At 43.0% G+C, this 14,757-nt stretch overlaps 1 protein-coding gene across 1 annotated transcript in view; it reads left to right on the forward strand.

Annotated features, from left to right (window-relative positions):
* The window catches only part of LOC136620552 (cytochrome P450 2K6-like), a 58,458-nt gene that overhangs the window by 13,144 nt on the left and 30,557 nt on the right, over window positions 1–14,757 (forward strand). Inside the window, exons 2-4 of the mRNA XM_066595404.1 lie at window positions 550–712; window positions 5,573–5,722; window positions 11,501–11,661. Coding sequence (XP_066451501.1) covers window positions 550–712; window positions 5,573–5,722; window positions 11,501–11,661 — 474 coding nt within the window. The remainder of the gene's footprint in view (window positions 1–549; window positions 713–5,572; window positions 5,723–11,500; window positions 11,662–14,757) is intronic.

Consider the following 14,757-nt stretch of genomic DNA (forward strand, 5'->3'; position numbering starts at 1 on the left):
AGAAGGCCCCCGGCTGCCATGACACCTACATGGCTCTCCCGATCTCACCGCAGGGGGGCTGTACGGGACCCCTGAACATATGTCGGGGGATATAAATGCTGCTGTCAGAATTGACATTGGCATTTAAAGGGTTAATAGCCGTGATCAGTCGTGCAGCCGATTGCAGCTATTGCCCGAGGGTGTCAGCTGTAATAAACAGCTGACGCCCGCCCTGTATGGAGGGAGACAGGACGTAAAGAGACTATTGGACCGTCACTAAGGGGTTAAAATGGAAGCTATGACACTATTAGGGCTCCCACACACTTGTGTTTTTTTTTAACACGAATGTCAGTGGGACTTTCTAATGTTAAAAACTCATCGCACAAAATTGCAAAGCACCAACTTGCGGTAAGTTTTTAACATTAGAAAGTCTCATTAACATTCGCGTTAAAAAAATGCAAGTGTGTGGGAGCCCTGGTGAGAATTAGCATTTTTAAAGATGATTTTTCTGTTCTTTGTGTAAAAGTAAAATATTTTAACTCCTTACAAAAATTTTGTATTTTATTTCAGCTTTCAAAAAAATATGGCCCTGTGTACAGCGTTCAAATGGGTAATGTGAAAATGGTGGTGCTGTCTGGGTACGAGACGGTGAAAAGTGCTCTTGTGGACTACGCTGATGAATTCGCAGAAAGACCTCATATCCCAATATTTGAAGACATTAATGAGGGATTTGGTAATCAAACTTTATATACTATTGTGCGGTACTTATAAAGACCTTTTTTTAAAAGCTCAAAAATGGACGATGTACTTCCTCCTGCTAAGCCATCCTTAACCCCTTAGTGACCAGCCCTTAGTGTTTTTACATCCTGCCAAAGTGGGCTTTAATCCCTGAGGATGTAGAAACATACTTGCTGCAGGGATTAAAGCCACGTGCCCGGAGGTAGCCAACAGCATGGGGCTGTCATCCAGGACTGAGAGGAGCCCCCTGGCAATGCGATCGGCGCAATCCAATGGAAAGCGCCGATCACATTAAAGTGCAAAAAATATTTAAAAAGTTAAAGATTCAGCTGCTCTCGTGGATTGGATCCATGGGGACAGTTGAGAATACTCAGGCAGCATTACGCCTGCCACATGCCTAGAAGGCCCGGAGCTGCAGGAAATTTGAAATCTCCTGGTCCCTGGCTCCTGAAGGTAGCTGGGAGGCAGGAGATGTAACCGGGGACCACGGTGAACGGTCCACAATCCCGTGATCGCCGTTACGGGAAAGTGAAAAAAAGTTACATTTTCACCTCCCCTCATGGATCAGTTTAAAAAACTGTTTTAAAATGACACAATTGCCAAAAAAAATGAAAATCGTATTTTTTTTCCCTTCTGCTATGCTTAGATTCATTCAGAAACTATGGTATCAGAATACACAATACACCCCTAGATGAATTCTTTAAGGGGTCTAGTTTTCAAAATCTGGTCATTTGTGAGGATTCTCCATCATTTTGGTAGCTCAAGGGCTCTACAAGTGGGCAATGGGGCCTAAATCACCTTCAAGCAAAATGTCTATTCTGAAAGGTTTGGGCCCCGTTGTGCATGCGGACATAATATTAGAGCCACAATGGGTATGTCTCTGAAGACAGGACAAACAGGGGTATCCAATTTGGGGTGAAAGTCTTAATTTATGTGTGTGCTGTACAAAAAAAAACCTGTTTTTAAAATGACAATTCCCAAAAAAATGAAAATCGTGATTTTTTCCCCTTCTGCTTTGCTTAGATTCATTTAAAAACTGTGGGGTAAAAATAAGCAATACATCGCTAGATGAATTCATTAAAGGGTCTAGTTTTCAAAATGGGGTCATTTGTGGGGGTTCTATATTGTTTTGGCCGCTCAAGGGCTCTACAAGTGGGCAATGGGGCCTGAGACACCTTCAAGCAAAATGTCTGTTCTGTAACCCATCGGCTGTTCCTACCGGTTTGGGCCCCATTGTGCATACGAACATAATATTAGGGCCACAATGGGTATGTTTCTGTACACAAGACAAACAGGGGTATCCATTTTGTGGTGTAAATTCTCGTTTAATTTGTACTATAGAAAAAAAAACTGCCTTTGCAATGACATATTTGCAAATATATGAAATTTTATTTTGTCTCCTTTAAATTGCATTAACTACTGAATTAAATTGCATTAACTTCTTTAAATTACATTAACTACTATGTGGGCTCAAAATCCTCCTGATCCCCCTCAGTGAATACATTAAGGGGTGTAATTTTTAAAATGGGGTCATTTGTGGGGGTATCTATCATTCTGACACCTATGAGCTTTTGCAATCTTGGCTTGGTGTAGTGTTCCTCAAAATGTTGATAATCAATGTTAAGTTTGTACGTCTCCTAAATGGTTAAAAAAAACAAAAGCTTTTCCAATGTGCGTCCAAAATAAAGAAAACAAATGGAAATATATATCTTATAAAAAATTTGTACAGTATATTTGCACATATTTGATATATAGCAATTAGAGATGAGCGTGCATACTCGTCCGAGCTTGATACTCGTTCGAGTATTAGCGTGTTTGAGATGCTCGTTACTCGTAACGAGTACCACGCGATGTTCGAGTCACTTTCATTTTCTTTCCTGAGAAATTTGTGCGCTTTTCTGGCCAATAGAAAGACAGGGAAGGCATTACAGCTTCCCCCTGCGACGTTCAAGCCCTATACCACCCCCCTGCAGTGAGTGGCTGGCGAGATTAGGTGTCACCCGAGTATTAAAATCTGCCCCTCCCGCGGCTCGCCACAGATGCGTTCTGACATAGAGGAGGGAAAGTGGTGTTGATGCCGGAGCTGCTATGAATTGTCGGGAAGGGCTTAAATATATAAGCCCTTCCCTGCAATTCATCCAGAAAAGTGTTAAAATAAAAAAAATATATATATATATATATGCTCACCTGCTCCCGGCAGCCGGAATTCCGCGCAGCCGGCCTGCAGTGGGTGTGAAGGGGGTGTGAGTCAGACCTGCCCCCTGATTGGCTCAGCGCTGCCGGGAACCAGGAGGGAGCGACAGCCTGCAGGAGCACCGCAGAACGTCAGAAGAAGTGAGTAATGATTTTTATTCTTTGCTCCGCTGTATTGCCGGCGTATATGGTGACAGTTGGGGGGTCGTCTTATACGCCCCGTCGCCTTATACGCCGGTATATATTTTTATTGTAACACATTTCTGGATGAATTGCAGGGAAGGGCTTATATATTTAAGCCCTTCCCGACAATTCATCCTGCGATCGCCGGCAGCCCATTGCTTTCAGTGGAACCTGCTGTATTGCTGGCTCCATTGAATTCAATGGGCAAACATCGTTCTTCTCTGCCACAGCTGTTACAGCTATGGCAGAGGAGAACGATCTTTACGCTGACAGTGCAGGGGGGGGGGCACTCTTGCCGCTATTGTGGCTTAATAGTGGGACCTGTGAACTTGAGATGCAGCCCAACATGTAGCCCCTCGCCTGCCCTATCCGTTGCTGTGTCGTTCCCATCACTTTGTTGAATTGCCCAGATTTTCACAAACGAAAACCTTAGCGAGCATCGGCGATATACAAAAATGCTCGGGTCGCCCATTGACTTCAATGGGGTTCGTTACTCGAAACGAACCCTCGAGCATTGCGAAAATTTCGTCCCGAGTAACGAGCACCCGAGCATTTTGGTGCTCGCTCATCTCTAATTACAATTGAAAATGTGGAAAAATATAATTTTTTTAATTTTTCCCAATTTTGGCGCTTTTAGTAGATATACACAAATTCTATTGGACTATTTTCACAACCTAAATGAAGTACAATATGTGGAAAAGAAACAAGGTCAGAATCACTTGGACATGCAAAACCTTTACGGAGCTATTCTATGTTAAAGTGACATGTTAGATTTCCAAAATTTGGCCTGGTCATTATGGCGCAAACAGGATTGGTCACTAAAGGGTTAAAAAGATTGGAACCTAGTTATAAAGCTCTAGATGCCAGTTTTCTTGATTCTAAAAGTTGAAATTTTAGTGCACAAGAAACTTGTGTAGAATAAAGAAAAAACCTATTCCAGAGCATGGAAGTGGCTCCAGATGAGATAAATCTATTAAGAGGCTGTTGCTCATATCCGGGAGCAGGGTGTACTTAGACTGTCCTGTGAAATGCTGGTCTTGGTAAATAATCCACATTGTCTCATTATGACAGTCCTGTCTTGTAGGGCCTATTAAGTCAGTTGCACGTGATAGATCATGGTCACCCATTTAAAGGGGTTTTCCAAGTTGTACAACGTCTGTAAATCCAGCCCCTATGTAAAGTAACAAGCATATACTTGCCTCCCCCCACTCCAGCTGTATCCCGCAGTGCTACTTTGGGTTTCTCCTATGAAATCATGTTCTGGATGGGCATGAAACCTGTACACAAGCACAGCACCTAGGACTGAGCAGCTTGGGGACATAGCGGGAGCGGGGAGAGGTGAGTATACCCCCCCTATGTGCCAAAAGAATCACTTCAAATATCACTCCATTGAAATCTGGCCACTGAATGCATTACATGTTCGACTATTAGGGTGCCCACCCACTGGCGTTTTTTTTCACTGCGAAATTCGCAGGTTTTTTTTTTTTTCTGCAGGGGGTCTATGGGACTTGTAATGTAAAAATCGTGATCGCGCAAAATCGCGATTTACCGCGATATCGCGATTTTGCGCGATCGCGATTTTAGCTTTGCATGTCCCATAGCCCAAAGACCCCTGCAGAAAAAAAAAAACGCTGCGAATTTCGCAGTAAAAAAACGCTAGTGGGTGGGCACCCTTAGGGCGCCCACCCACTGGCGTTTTTTTTTCCCTGCGAAATTCGCAGCATTTTTTTTCTGCAGGGGTCTATGGGACTTGTAATGTTAAAATCGCGATTTTGCGCGATCGCGATTTTGCGCGATCGCGATTTTAACATTATAAGTCCCATAGACACCAGGAGAAAAAAAATGCTGCGAATTTCGCAGGGAAAAAAAAACGCCAGTGGGTGGGCGCCCTTAATCTGATTATTTAATATTACATTTCCCTTGCTGTGACTGCTTCACGGCAAATACATGGCCAGGAGGAGGATGTTGGGGGAGGGAGGAGAAGAAGAAAAGTCAAATTTATTGACTCACTGATTACTGTGAAAACTGGAATATTTATTTAGACAGACAGTGATCAAAATGTTTAAAATATATTAAACATAAAATTTTAACATAAGGAGTGGAGGAAGAGAAGAATGAAAAGAAAGTGAGGGGAAGAAAGTAGCAGGGGGGTGGGGAGAAGAACGAAAAGCCAGGAGAAAAGAGTAGATGAAAAGAAGGGAGAAGAGGGGAGGAGACAAAAAGAAAGGGGGGGGGGGGAGCAGGAGAGAAGAGGAAGAGAAGGAGAGGATTCGAGAAGAAATAGAAGAAACGAGAGGAGAGGCTTTGACTGGATTTTTTGGCTCAACAAACACTGTGAAAACTGGAATATTGGTTTTCACTTAGTGACAATTTTTTTCTTAAAAATATATGTTTAACATGAACAGCTAATGCAAACAATAAATCATGTTCTGATGAGAAGTTAACTGACTGTTACTACCACTAAGTGTTGTATTTCCAGGCATCCCATTCTCTCATGGTGAGAACTGGAAAGCAATGAGAAGATTCACATTGTCTAAACTACGGGATTTTGGCATGGGCAAGAGGACAATAGAGGATCGGATCATTGAGGAATGTGGATATTTCATTAAACTATTGGAATCTCTGGAAGGTAAAAGTAATGTTTCAGCTTTATTTCACTGCTTCTCAAGTGTATTGCTCAATGCATGGGTTTATCACAGTAAATGGTATATGACTAGGAGATGCTATCATTTACTCATCAGCTGGAATTTCACTACATCCCTGGAATTAATGCACTGTGGCTGCTTCATCTTGTTCCTATTACTATGAAGGGACAGCTGTACGCTTTTAGGGCTGAAGGCATTTCTAGTGATCAATAGGTGTCCCAAAGTTTGAACCTCCAATGATCTATCTGTAATTCAAGGCATTGGAGTATTTATAGGGGAAGCAGGAGTCGCAGTTGCAACCCGACCTCTTAGTTGTGGGGGCCCAAAGATCCCCCTCACGACAGTGTCGGCGCGCATTTGTGGCTCAGGGGAGCGGTAGCAATGAGGCAGCGGGGGAAGCAAGAGAAACCTGTGCTGCTTAGCAGGGAGCAGAGCTTCATTAGTGAAAGCGGTAAACAGTTACCAGAAGGCGAATAGGGGGCGTTGTCAGGGTTGGATTAGGGGCGTGGTTAGGGGTGGGGCCAGCAGCAAGTTTTCGTTTGAACATGTGAAGACTTACCACCGGCACCGATCATCCCTCCCCCTCCTCCTTTGCAAAATGTCAGAAAAGATCTGCGCTCAAATGGAGAGAAGAAAGTCAAAGGAAGTGTGTGAATCCCACACGAAAGACAGTAAATCGACCCTTACTTGAAAAGGAGGGGGATATGATGCACAGAAGCCCCCTCCTCTGAGTGTCATCCACGAATATCAATGCACATGGACTTCAAGATGTACAGTGAACAGAAGACTTTATTGCGGCGATGCCTGAACAAGCATCATTGTAATATTCTGAAAGGTTTTATAAACCACAGTGTGTCCAGACATTTTTTAGAAAAACGCAACAAAGATTTTTGTGGTTTGTAGGTTACACCTCTTGAAAAAATCAAAACAGGTTTGTTTTCCCTTTTAAAGAATAGAGAAATGTTCTGGATTTTTAAACTTAAAACATTGATGCCGAATGGATTGAATGAAATTTTAGAGAAAATTATATATATATATACATTGTGTATATACATATACACACACACAATTTTTATCATTATTTTATCGATTCACGATCATTAGAGATGAGCGAGCACCAAAATGCTCGGGTGCTCATTGCTCGAGTCGAACTTTCCGCAATGCTCGAGGGTTCGTTTCAAGTAACGAACCCCATTGAAGTCAATGGGCGACCCAAACATTTTTGTATATGACCCATGCTCCGCTAAGGTTTTCATTTGTGAAAATCTAGAAAACCTACGAAAGTGATGGAAACGACACAGAAACGGATAGGGCAGGCGATGGGCAACATGCTGGGCTGCATCTCAGGTTCCCAGGTCTCACTATTAAGCCACAATAGCGGCAAGAGTGGGCCCCCCCCCTAACAATTTTTACTTCGGACAAACCCTCATTAGCAAGGCACACCTTAGCTAAGCACCACACTACCTCCAACCAAGCACAATCACTGCCTGCGGGACACACCGCTGCCTCTTCTCCTGGGTTACATGCTGCCCAACCCCCCCACCCACCCACCCCCCGCGCGCGCACGACCCTGCGTCCGCAGCGCACACAAAAGTGTCCCTGCGCAGCCTTCAGCTGCCCTCATGCCACACGTTGCTTTCTCCGAGTGCGCACTAACCTGGTCATATTAATTGACCTAGGTCTTGGCTAGACATAATATCAAACAGATTAGGCCCTGTTCTGGTGTCTGGTAACAGGGCATGTATGTCTAGTCTAAGATTAACCGTCTCCATACTGGTTTGGAGAGAGCTATAGATGTGAGTAAGTGCAAGGTACTTAATATGCTCTAAATAAATATATATCAGAATTGAGCATTACCTTTCACTGCACTCTGAAACATCTACCCAGTCTCAAGATATGAGACTTGGGAAGCAACTATTTGGACTCTAAAACATATGTCCATTATCATTTAGTCACTTACGGCTCTATTTAGGTGGGAAGACATATATCAGATCTCCACCCTAATATCTAGGAGTGGGTGTCAATACACCAGACCCCCCCCCCCTGGTCATTTTTGAAACCTCTGACCACCTGGTTCTTGAAAAGTTGTAGGTCCAACTGAAATGCATTGAACCACAATTATCTTGTTTGGAAATTATACTCTCCATTTATCTTTACCAGTAGATCTTTATTTATGGGACCACTGTCTATTCTACTATATTGACATCAATCCTACATGGACATCAATAAATGTTAGGGCATAACCTGTTTGCTTATATAGGCTAATTCGCTTCATAGGAGTGGAGGCAGTCTATCCAGTTAATTAACCTAGAGGGGGAATAACTATTAGACTGTAATATATTATACCAGTACTGAATCATGACAGTCAATATCCCATAAATTTCCTAGGTTCGAATTTAGATACTGGAGACCCTCCAATCTCCTATTTTTATTTATTCTTTGTGGGAGGTTCTTACAAAAAAAATCAGTTTCTGATATAACGTACATCTGCAATCATCATTTGAACCACCTTTTCGTAATACTGTGCTAACGAAGAGCACATGTGTCTTGTCTGTTTGTGTACGTCTTGTCTTCACTAATTGTGGAATTTTCTAAGCCCAACGTTTTTAACGTATATCAATAAATATTATTTTAGGGTTCTTCAGTGACTAGGGCTTTATAAAGTAGTTCCCTCTGCCCCTGTGATGTCTATAGGGCTAAAACACTGTCTTCTGCACCAGCCATGCTTATGATGCTCTGAGTTCAGCTCTGGAGACCCGCGGTCAGGCTGGGACGCATTTCCAAACTCATAAAACAGATGGTGCCGAAGACAGTGTGGTTATTCTCTGCCAGAAGTTCATTCTGGTGTGTACTGGAATGGTGGCGGCACCCGTGACAAACTTTTTCCCTGTTTAACAATCTATTGGGCATCCCTTTCCTAGGGGTATCCGGAAGAGGCCCAGCGCTGCCCTGACCTTGGCTGCGTGCAATCCTCCGTTAGGGAGGGTGGGGGGCCCGAGCTAAACTTTTGCACCTATGCCCCTGAGCCTTTAGTTATGCCCCTGATTCAAGGTATATCTTAATGATATGTCGTAGCAAAACATGATGAAAAAATCCTTCAGATGGCTACATAGCATAGATAACATATTCTGCATATATATAGGTGAAAGCCCTCACTGACTGACTCGCCACTATTTATCTAACTTTCCGGTGTCCTAGAAACTTAAAATTTGGGCGCAACCATTCTTTAGGTCCTAGATAGAAATAAAAAAGGGGTAAAAACGTCAATATTTAATTCTAATTATTTAAAAAAACTGTGCAAAAATGGGAAAAGATTTATATACTAAAGAGATTCTGCCTCATTTCTGTGTTTATACTGAGGAGAATATGACAGCTGCCAGAGAAGGAAGGTGGAAGGGAGTTTAGCAGCCTGACTGCTAAACTTCCTCCTCCTTCTCTCCTTCTCTCCTCCCCTTGCCAGCTGTTTGCAATGGGATGGGCAGTATGGGGCGGGAAGTAGTTGTTAAGCTCCTGCCCCCTCCCATTGCTGGCTGCCGACAAGGGGCGGAGAGGGGGCGGTAGCTTAGCATACTAGCTCCCGCCCCATTCTGCCTCCTCCCCTTGCCAAGAGCTGGCGAGGGGGTGCAAACTGTCCTCCCCTGCCTGATGGCAATCCGAACTCGGCGCATATGCGCCGGGCCATCTGAACGGATGCACAAACGGCAAATTTGTGTGCCCGTTAACGCATGTTTACGGCTTCAACGGGCGCACGTAAAAACGCCTGCGGCAGTTTGAAAGAGCCCTAAAGACGAGATACCTCCATGTTTTCTGGTATTGCACTACTTCCTTCAGTTGTGTGATATCCATGCCAGTATCAGCCATCCTGTTCTTTGATGGCCAAGTCTTTTTTTGCCATTTGATCTGTCCAAGCATTATATATATTTTTTCTAGCGGCTCTGCTCACATTACATGGCCAAAATATGATTCTGGACTTCTCTATTTGTTGCTCTTGCCATACAGTGTATACGCAGCAGCTTTCGCCAGCACCACAGCTCAAATACATCAATCCTCCTTCTATCAGCTTTTTTCACTGTCCAGCTTTCACATTCATACATGGCTAAGGGGAAACCGGTGGTTTGCACTATCCTGAGTTTAGTTGCTATACCGATATTCCTACTTTTCCAGATTTTGCCCATGTTTAGCATCGCGCTTGGCCCCAATGCTATCCTACGTTTTATCTCTGGCATAGATTCTCCAGCCCGGTCAATTTTTGAGCCAAGGTAGATGAAGTCTCGCACACATTTTATTACCTTACTACAGATTGTTTTTTTTTTTCATTTGAAATTGGCCCTTTTATTTGCAGTTGTCATAATTTTAGTCTTTCTTTTAAATTCAGCTGGAGGCCCATTTTTTCACTTTCAGTTTTAATCTTCAGACCTGCTTCTGTTTTTGCAAACAGTTGTGTCTGCATAACTGAGATTGTTGATATTTCTTCCACCTATTTTCACCACTTTTTTTTCCCATTTCATCTCGGTCCATTTTCTGCATGATTTCTTCCACATATATGTTAAACAAGAAGGGTGAGAGGATGCAGACCTGTTGGATGCCTTTGCCGATACCAAATCAATGTGTATCCCCATACTGTGTTTTCATGGTGGCTTCTTGATTGGTATAAAGTGATATTTTATTAGCTTGACTTCATGTGCCGATAACCAGCTCTTGTAGGGACTCTCATAGCATGTCATGGTAGAAGTGGTCAAAGGCCTTGATGTAGTCGAAGAAGCACATGTAGATATTCTTTTGGTATTCTCGTGCTTTTTCCATGGTCCATCGCAGGTTTGCAATATGGTTGTGGCAATATTTAATTCTAAGCATGAAAATCCACAATATAAGACATGGTTCTTTTCTCAAAAATCCTAAAGCCTAGGGAAATTATTTGTATATTGTATACTGAGGAGAATCTGCCTCAACTCTAAGAATATTCTAAAAAGGGATGGAGCATTCCTTTAAGGCTAAGAAGGGGCTGCAACCTCCAGTCTGAGGGGTAAATTTGAATAAAAAGGGTTGTTACTAGAGATGAGCGAACGTACTCGTTACGAGTACTTACGCACCCGAGTACCGCCATTTTCGAGTACTGCAGTACTCGCGCGTAAAGATTCGGGGGGGCGCCGGGGGGCGGGGAGAGGCGCGGCGGTGCGGGGGGTAGCAGCGGGGAACAGGGGGGAGCCCTCTCTCCCTTTCCCCCCCACTCCCCACTGCTACCCCCCGTGCCACCACGGCGCCCCCCGAATTTTTTCGCCCGAGTACGGAAGTACTCGGAAATCGCGGTATTCGGGCAAAAAAGGGGCGTGGCCGAGCACGTTCGCTCATCTCTAGTTGTTACCTTTAAAGTAAAAAAGTGAGGAGAGTGGGAGGGGTGGCACATTCTGCAGAGGGACATCGGTACATGCAGTCTGAGGAGAATCTAATGCTCTACGTGTATACATATTTTATTCCTCGGTTTCTCTGAAATAACCACGACTTTATAAAATTTTCCATGGGAACAGGAAAACACCTGTACCAAATTAACTCAGGTGAAGCCGGGTGTATCAGCTAGTCAGGTCATAAGATTTTAAAAACAGGGAGGGGGGGGAGGGTCAATAAAAAGAAAATTTAAAAAAAGTGCTTAAGATTAAATAAACCATATTTTACACTTTTAATATATTTTAACTATTTACGTTTAATGAAATTAAATGTAATCTGCAAATTGATATTCCATTTTTGTAATTATTTTTGCATTGTAGGCAAACCTGTTGATCTGACTATAAAAACAAGTTTTGCAATAGGCAACATAATCATGTCTATTATCTTTGGAGAACGATTAGACTATCAGGATCCCGATCTGTTCAAAATATTGACAATTATAGATGAAAATATGAGACTTCTTGGAAGCCCATCAACTGCGGTAATTGTGTTCTATTCAACTAGAATAGACATCTTTCACATCTTTTTGATTATTACTGTTTTAAAATTATGCAAATAGGGGGTGGAAATATACTTTGACAGTAACACATTTTGGATGTTCACATCTCTATAAGTCTATGTCCGACCTTTTCACATGAGAAAGTCAAATCAGAATCTTCACCATATAAGAAGACAGCCATCTGCAGACAGGGTGTTAGCAGAGGACTGTGTTGTGGGTCTGGGGTATTAAAGGTTCACCTTGTTAAGAGCACTAAGTTGGTATAGAAAGTCTTATACAGGGGGGCCACAAAAAAGTAGCCTGCCTCCAGTATTGCTGCAAAAGGAAGAATGAGCAAGTGTCCCCCCCCCCCCCCCCCAAAGCTTTAATCATTTACCAACATTGGAACAGATGCTGGAGGTGATCTCAATTCACTTCTATGCATCTGTGGGCATATTGCAACATGTTGGTGGATACTAGCTGCAGCTCTTCAACAGTGATGCAATATATTTTCATCCAGTGTATGCAGATTATTGGCATACACTTTCTGTTTTTAGATTTCCGCACAGATGAAAATTGCATGTGTACATGTCTGGGAATGTTGTGGTGCCAGTAAGCCATAGGAGGTGTGACATGTTGCCCCATTTTGTTAGGAGAAAGAATACATTCTTCTGGTGTTGCTTGTAAAATTGTTCAAACATGGCCAGATAAACCCCGGTATTCACAGTTGACTTCGAAAATTGGGCCCACTATTTGTGTTCCTGACACTGTGGACCAAACGCCAATATTCTGGTCGTGCAGTGGTGTTTTGTAGAATAGTACCTCGTATTCTGTAAATTCATGTGACCTAATAAAGAAAACCACAATTTGTCCACCATAAAGTACAGCAATGGGTCCAAAGGTCATCTAGCAATCAGTCAGCAACAATGTACAGTAATTTACACCTGTATCTCTGTTGAGCTATTTCAGTTCCTGTACACCTTATTCAGTATGGTTTCAGGTTCACAGATATCAACACTCCCCAAAACATTGTTTGTGATACACCAACTTGCTACAGACCTCGCTTGGTGCCATTTCAGAACCAGACTCTGAACACAATGTAGAGCAGGGGACTTTGTACCAGGATACTTGTCAGCGAAGGCCTCTTGTGCTTTATTAATTTCACATAGTCTTCCACAATAACTATTCTCTATTGCAAGAACACCGCCGGGGGGCAGATTTATGAAAGATGTCTTAAAGGAGATGTCCCGAGGTAGCAAGTGGGTCTATACACTTCTGCATGGCCATAATAATGCACTTTGTAATGTACATTGTGCATTAATTATGAGCCATACAGAAGTTATAAAAAGTTTTATACTTACCTGCTCCGTTGCTAGCGTCCTCGTCTCCATGGTGCCGACTAATTTTCGCCCTCCGATGGCCAAATTAGCCGCGCTTGCGCAGTCCGGGTCTTCTCCTCTTCTCTATGGGGCTCCGTGTAGCTCCGTGTAGCTCCGCCCCGTCACGTGCCGATTCCAGCCAATCAGGAGGCTGGAATCGGCAATGGACCGCACAGAAGCCCTGCGGTCCATAAAGACAGAGGATCCCGGCGGCCATCTTCAGCAGGTGAGTATGAAGACGCCGGACCGCCGGGATTCAGGTAAGCGCTGTGCGGGTGGTTTTTTTAACCCCTGCATCGGGGTTGTCTCGCGCCGAACGGGGGGGGGGGGTTTAAAAAAAAAAAAACCCGTTTCGGCGCGGGACATCTCCTTTAAAGAAAAAACTGTCTTTGGTTCCTATCACAGCCAATCACAGCACAGCTTTCATGCCTTATACTGCTGAGGTAAAACGAAAGGGTTACGGGCTCCTCCAGGGTGTGGTGTCAGCATTGGAGGTGGGCTACTTTTTCGTGACTCAATCTGTATACACCATGCAATGCTCCCTGGAAAGAAAGATATGCAAGGAAGGAATAGAAAAGTTCCACCACACCATTACCTGTGACTTCCATATAAGTCAATGCCTGATCTTTAAAATAATGATAAAAGATAGACTGGCACCACTCAATGTGCACATTAGTATTTTAATTGCAACACACCAATGAGGGAATATGCATGAAGCAAGAAAAACAACAATAGAAGTTAGCAATTATAAACTCAAAGCCTGTTGCACTGAATCTCCTCACTGGATCTGATCTGCAATTGCCATCTTTGTTAGAGGAGAGCTTCATATCTTATGCACACATGGGACAATGTTATAAGAGGCAACTTTTTGAAATGCTGCAGGAAACACAAGTAGCATATACAAACCCCCCAGTGCTACAAGTCTACCATTCTAGCTCCCGAGCTACCATGTCTAACCATGCCACCATTAATCAACCATCAGCAACAAAATATCCAGAATGTTCAAAATGTAATCAGAAAAATGTATATACCTTTGTCTCTATAGGACACATTGGGGGCATTAGGCAAGCTAATATTACTAGAGGTTTCCCCTGAGAAGCATAAACGGGAAAAAAATTAATATCTCCAAGTACCTGTTTACTAGTCCATCAGGCATACTAGATTTTTGACATGAAGAAAAGCAATTTTTGATACTATTTTTACCATCAAAAACACTGGAACTCCAATGGGAGTTTGACAGGCCCCATTGAAAATGAAACCTCTGTCATATACAGAGATCTAGTATAGCTCTCATTGTTCTATTTGCATAGATAATATGTATGGCAGCCATAGTTGAAGAGAAGGCGGTCTAACATACACTTTTCTTCCACTACTTTCATTATATAACATTGCTGTCACATTACAAGTAGTATTGAAAGAGTAGTCTTACCAGCAGCATATAACCATACCCAAATTGGGTGGGACTGTAGTAATGCAACAGCCACCAGGGAACTTGAACCACCGTTCCCACAATAAGTCCAAAAGAAGAAGAGTGGCAGCATAAATGGGTAATGTGATTGGTGTACTGAAGTTTGTCATTTGCTATTTACTATGCAGATGTTTTATTGTTCTTTGAGCTTGACAAAGATCCACAGGGTCAAAACGTAGCTGTTTGTCTTTGGCATGGAAGAATAAAGCTGTATACTATTCTGCACTCATTTATGCTGCCACTCTTCTTTTG

This window comes from Eleutherodactylus coqui, chromosome 1 (assembly GCF_035609145.1).
Source record: "Eleutherodactylus coqui strain aEleCoq1 chromosome 1, aEleCoq1.hap1, whole genome shotgun sequence".
In the NCBI taxonomy this organism is placed as follows: Eukaryota; Metazoa; Chordata; class Amphibia; order Anura; family Eleutherodactylidae; genus Eleutherodactylus; species Eleutherodactylus coqui.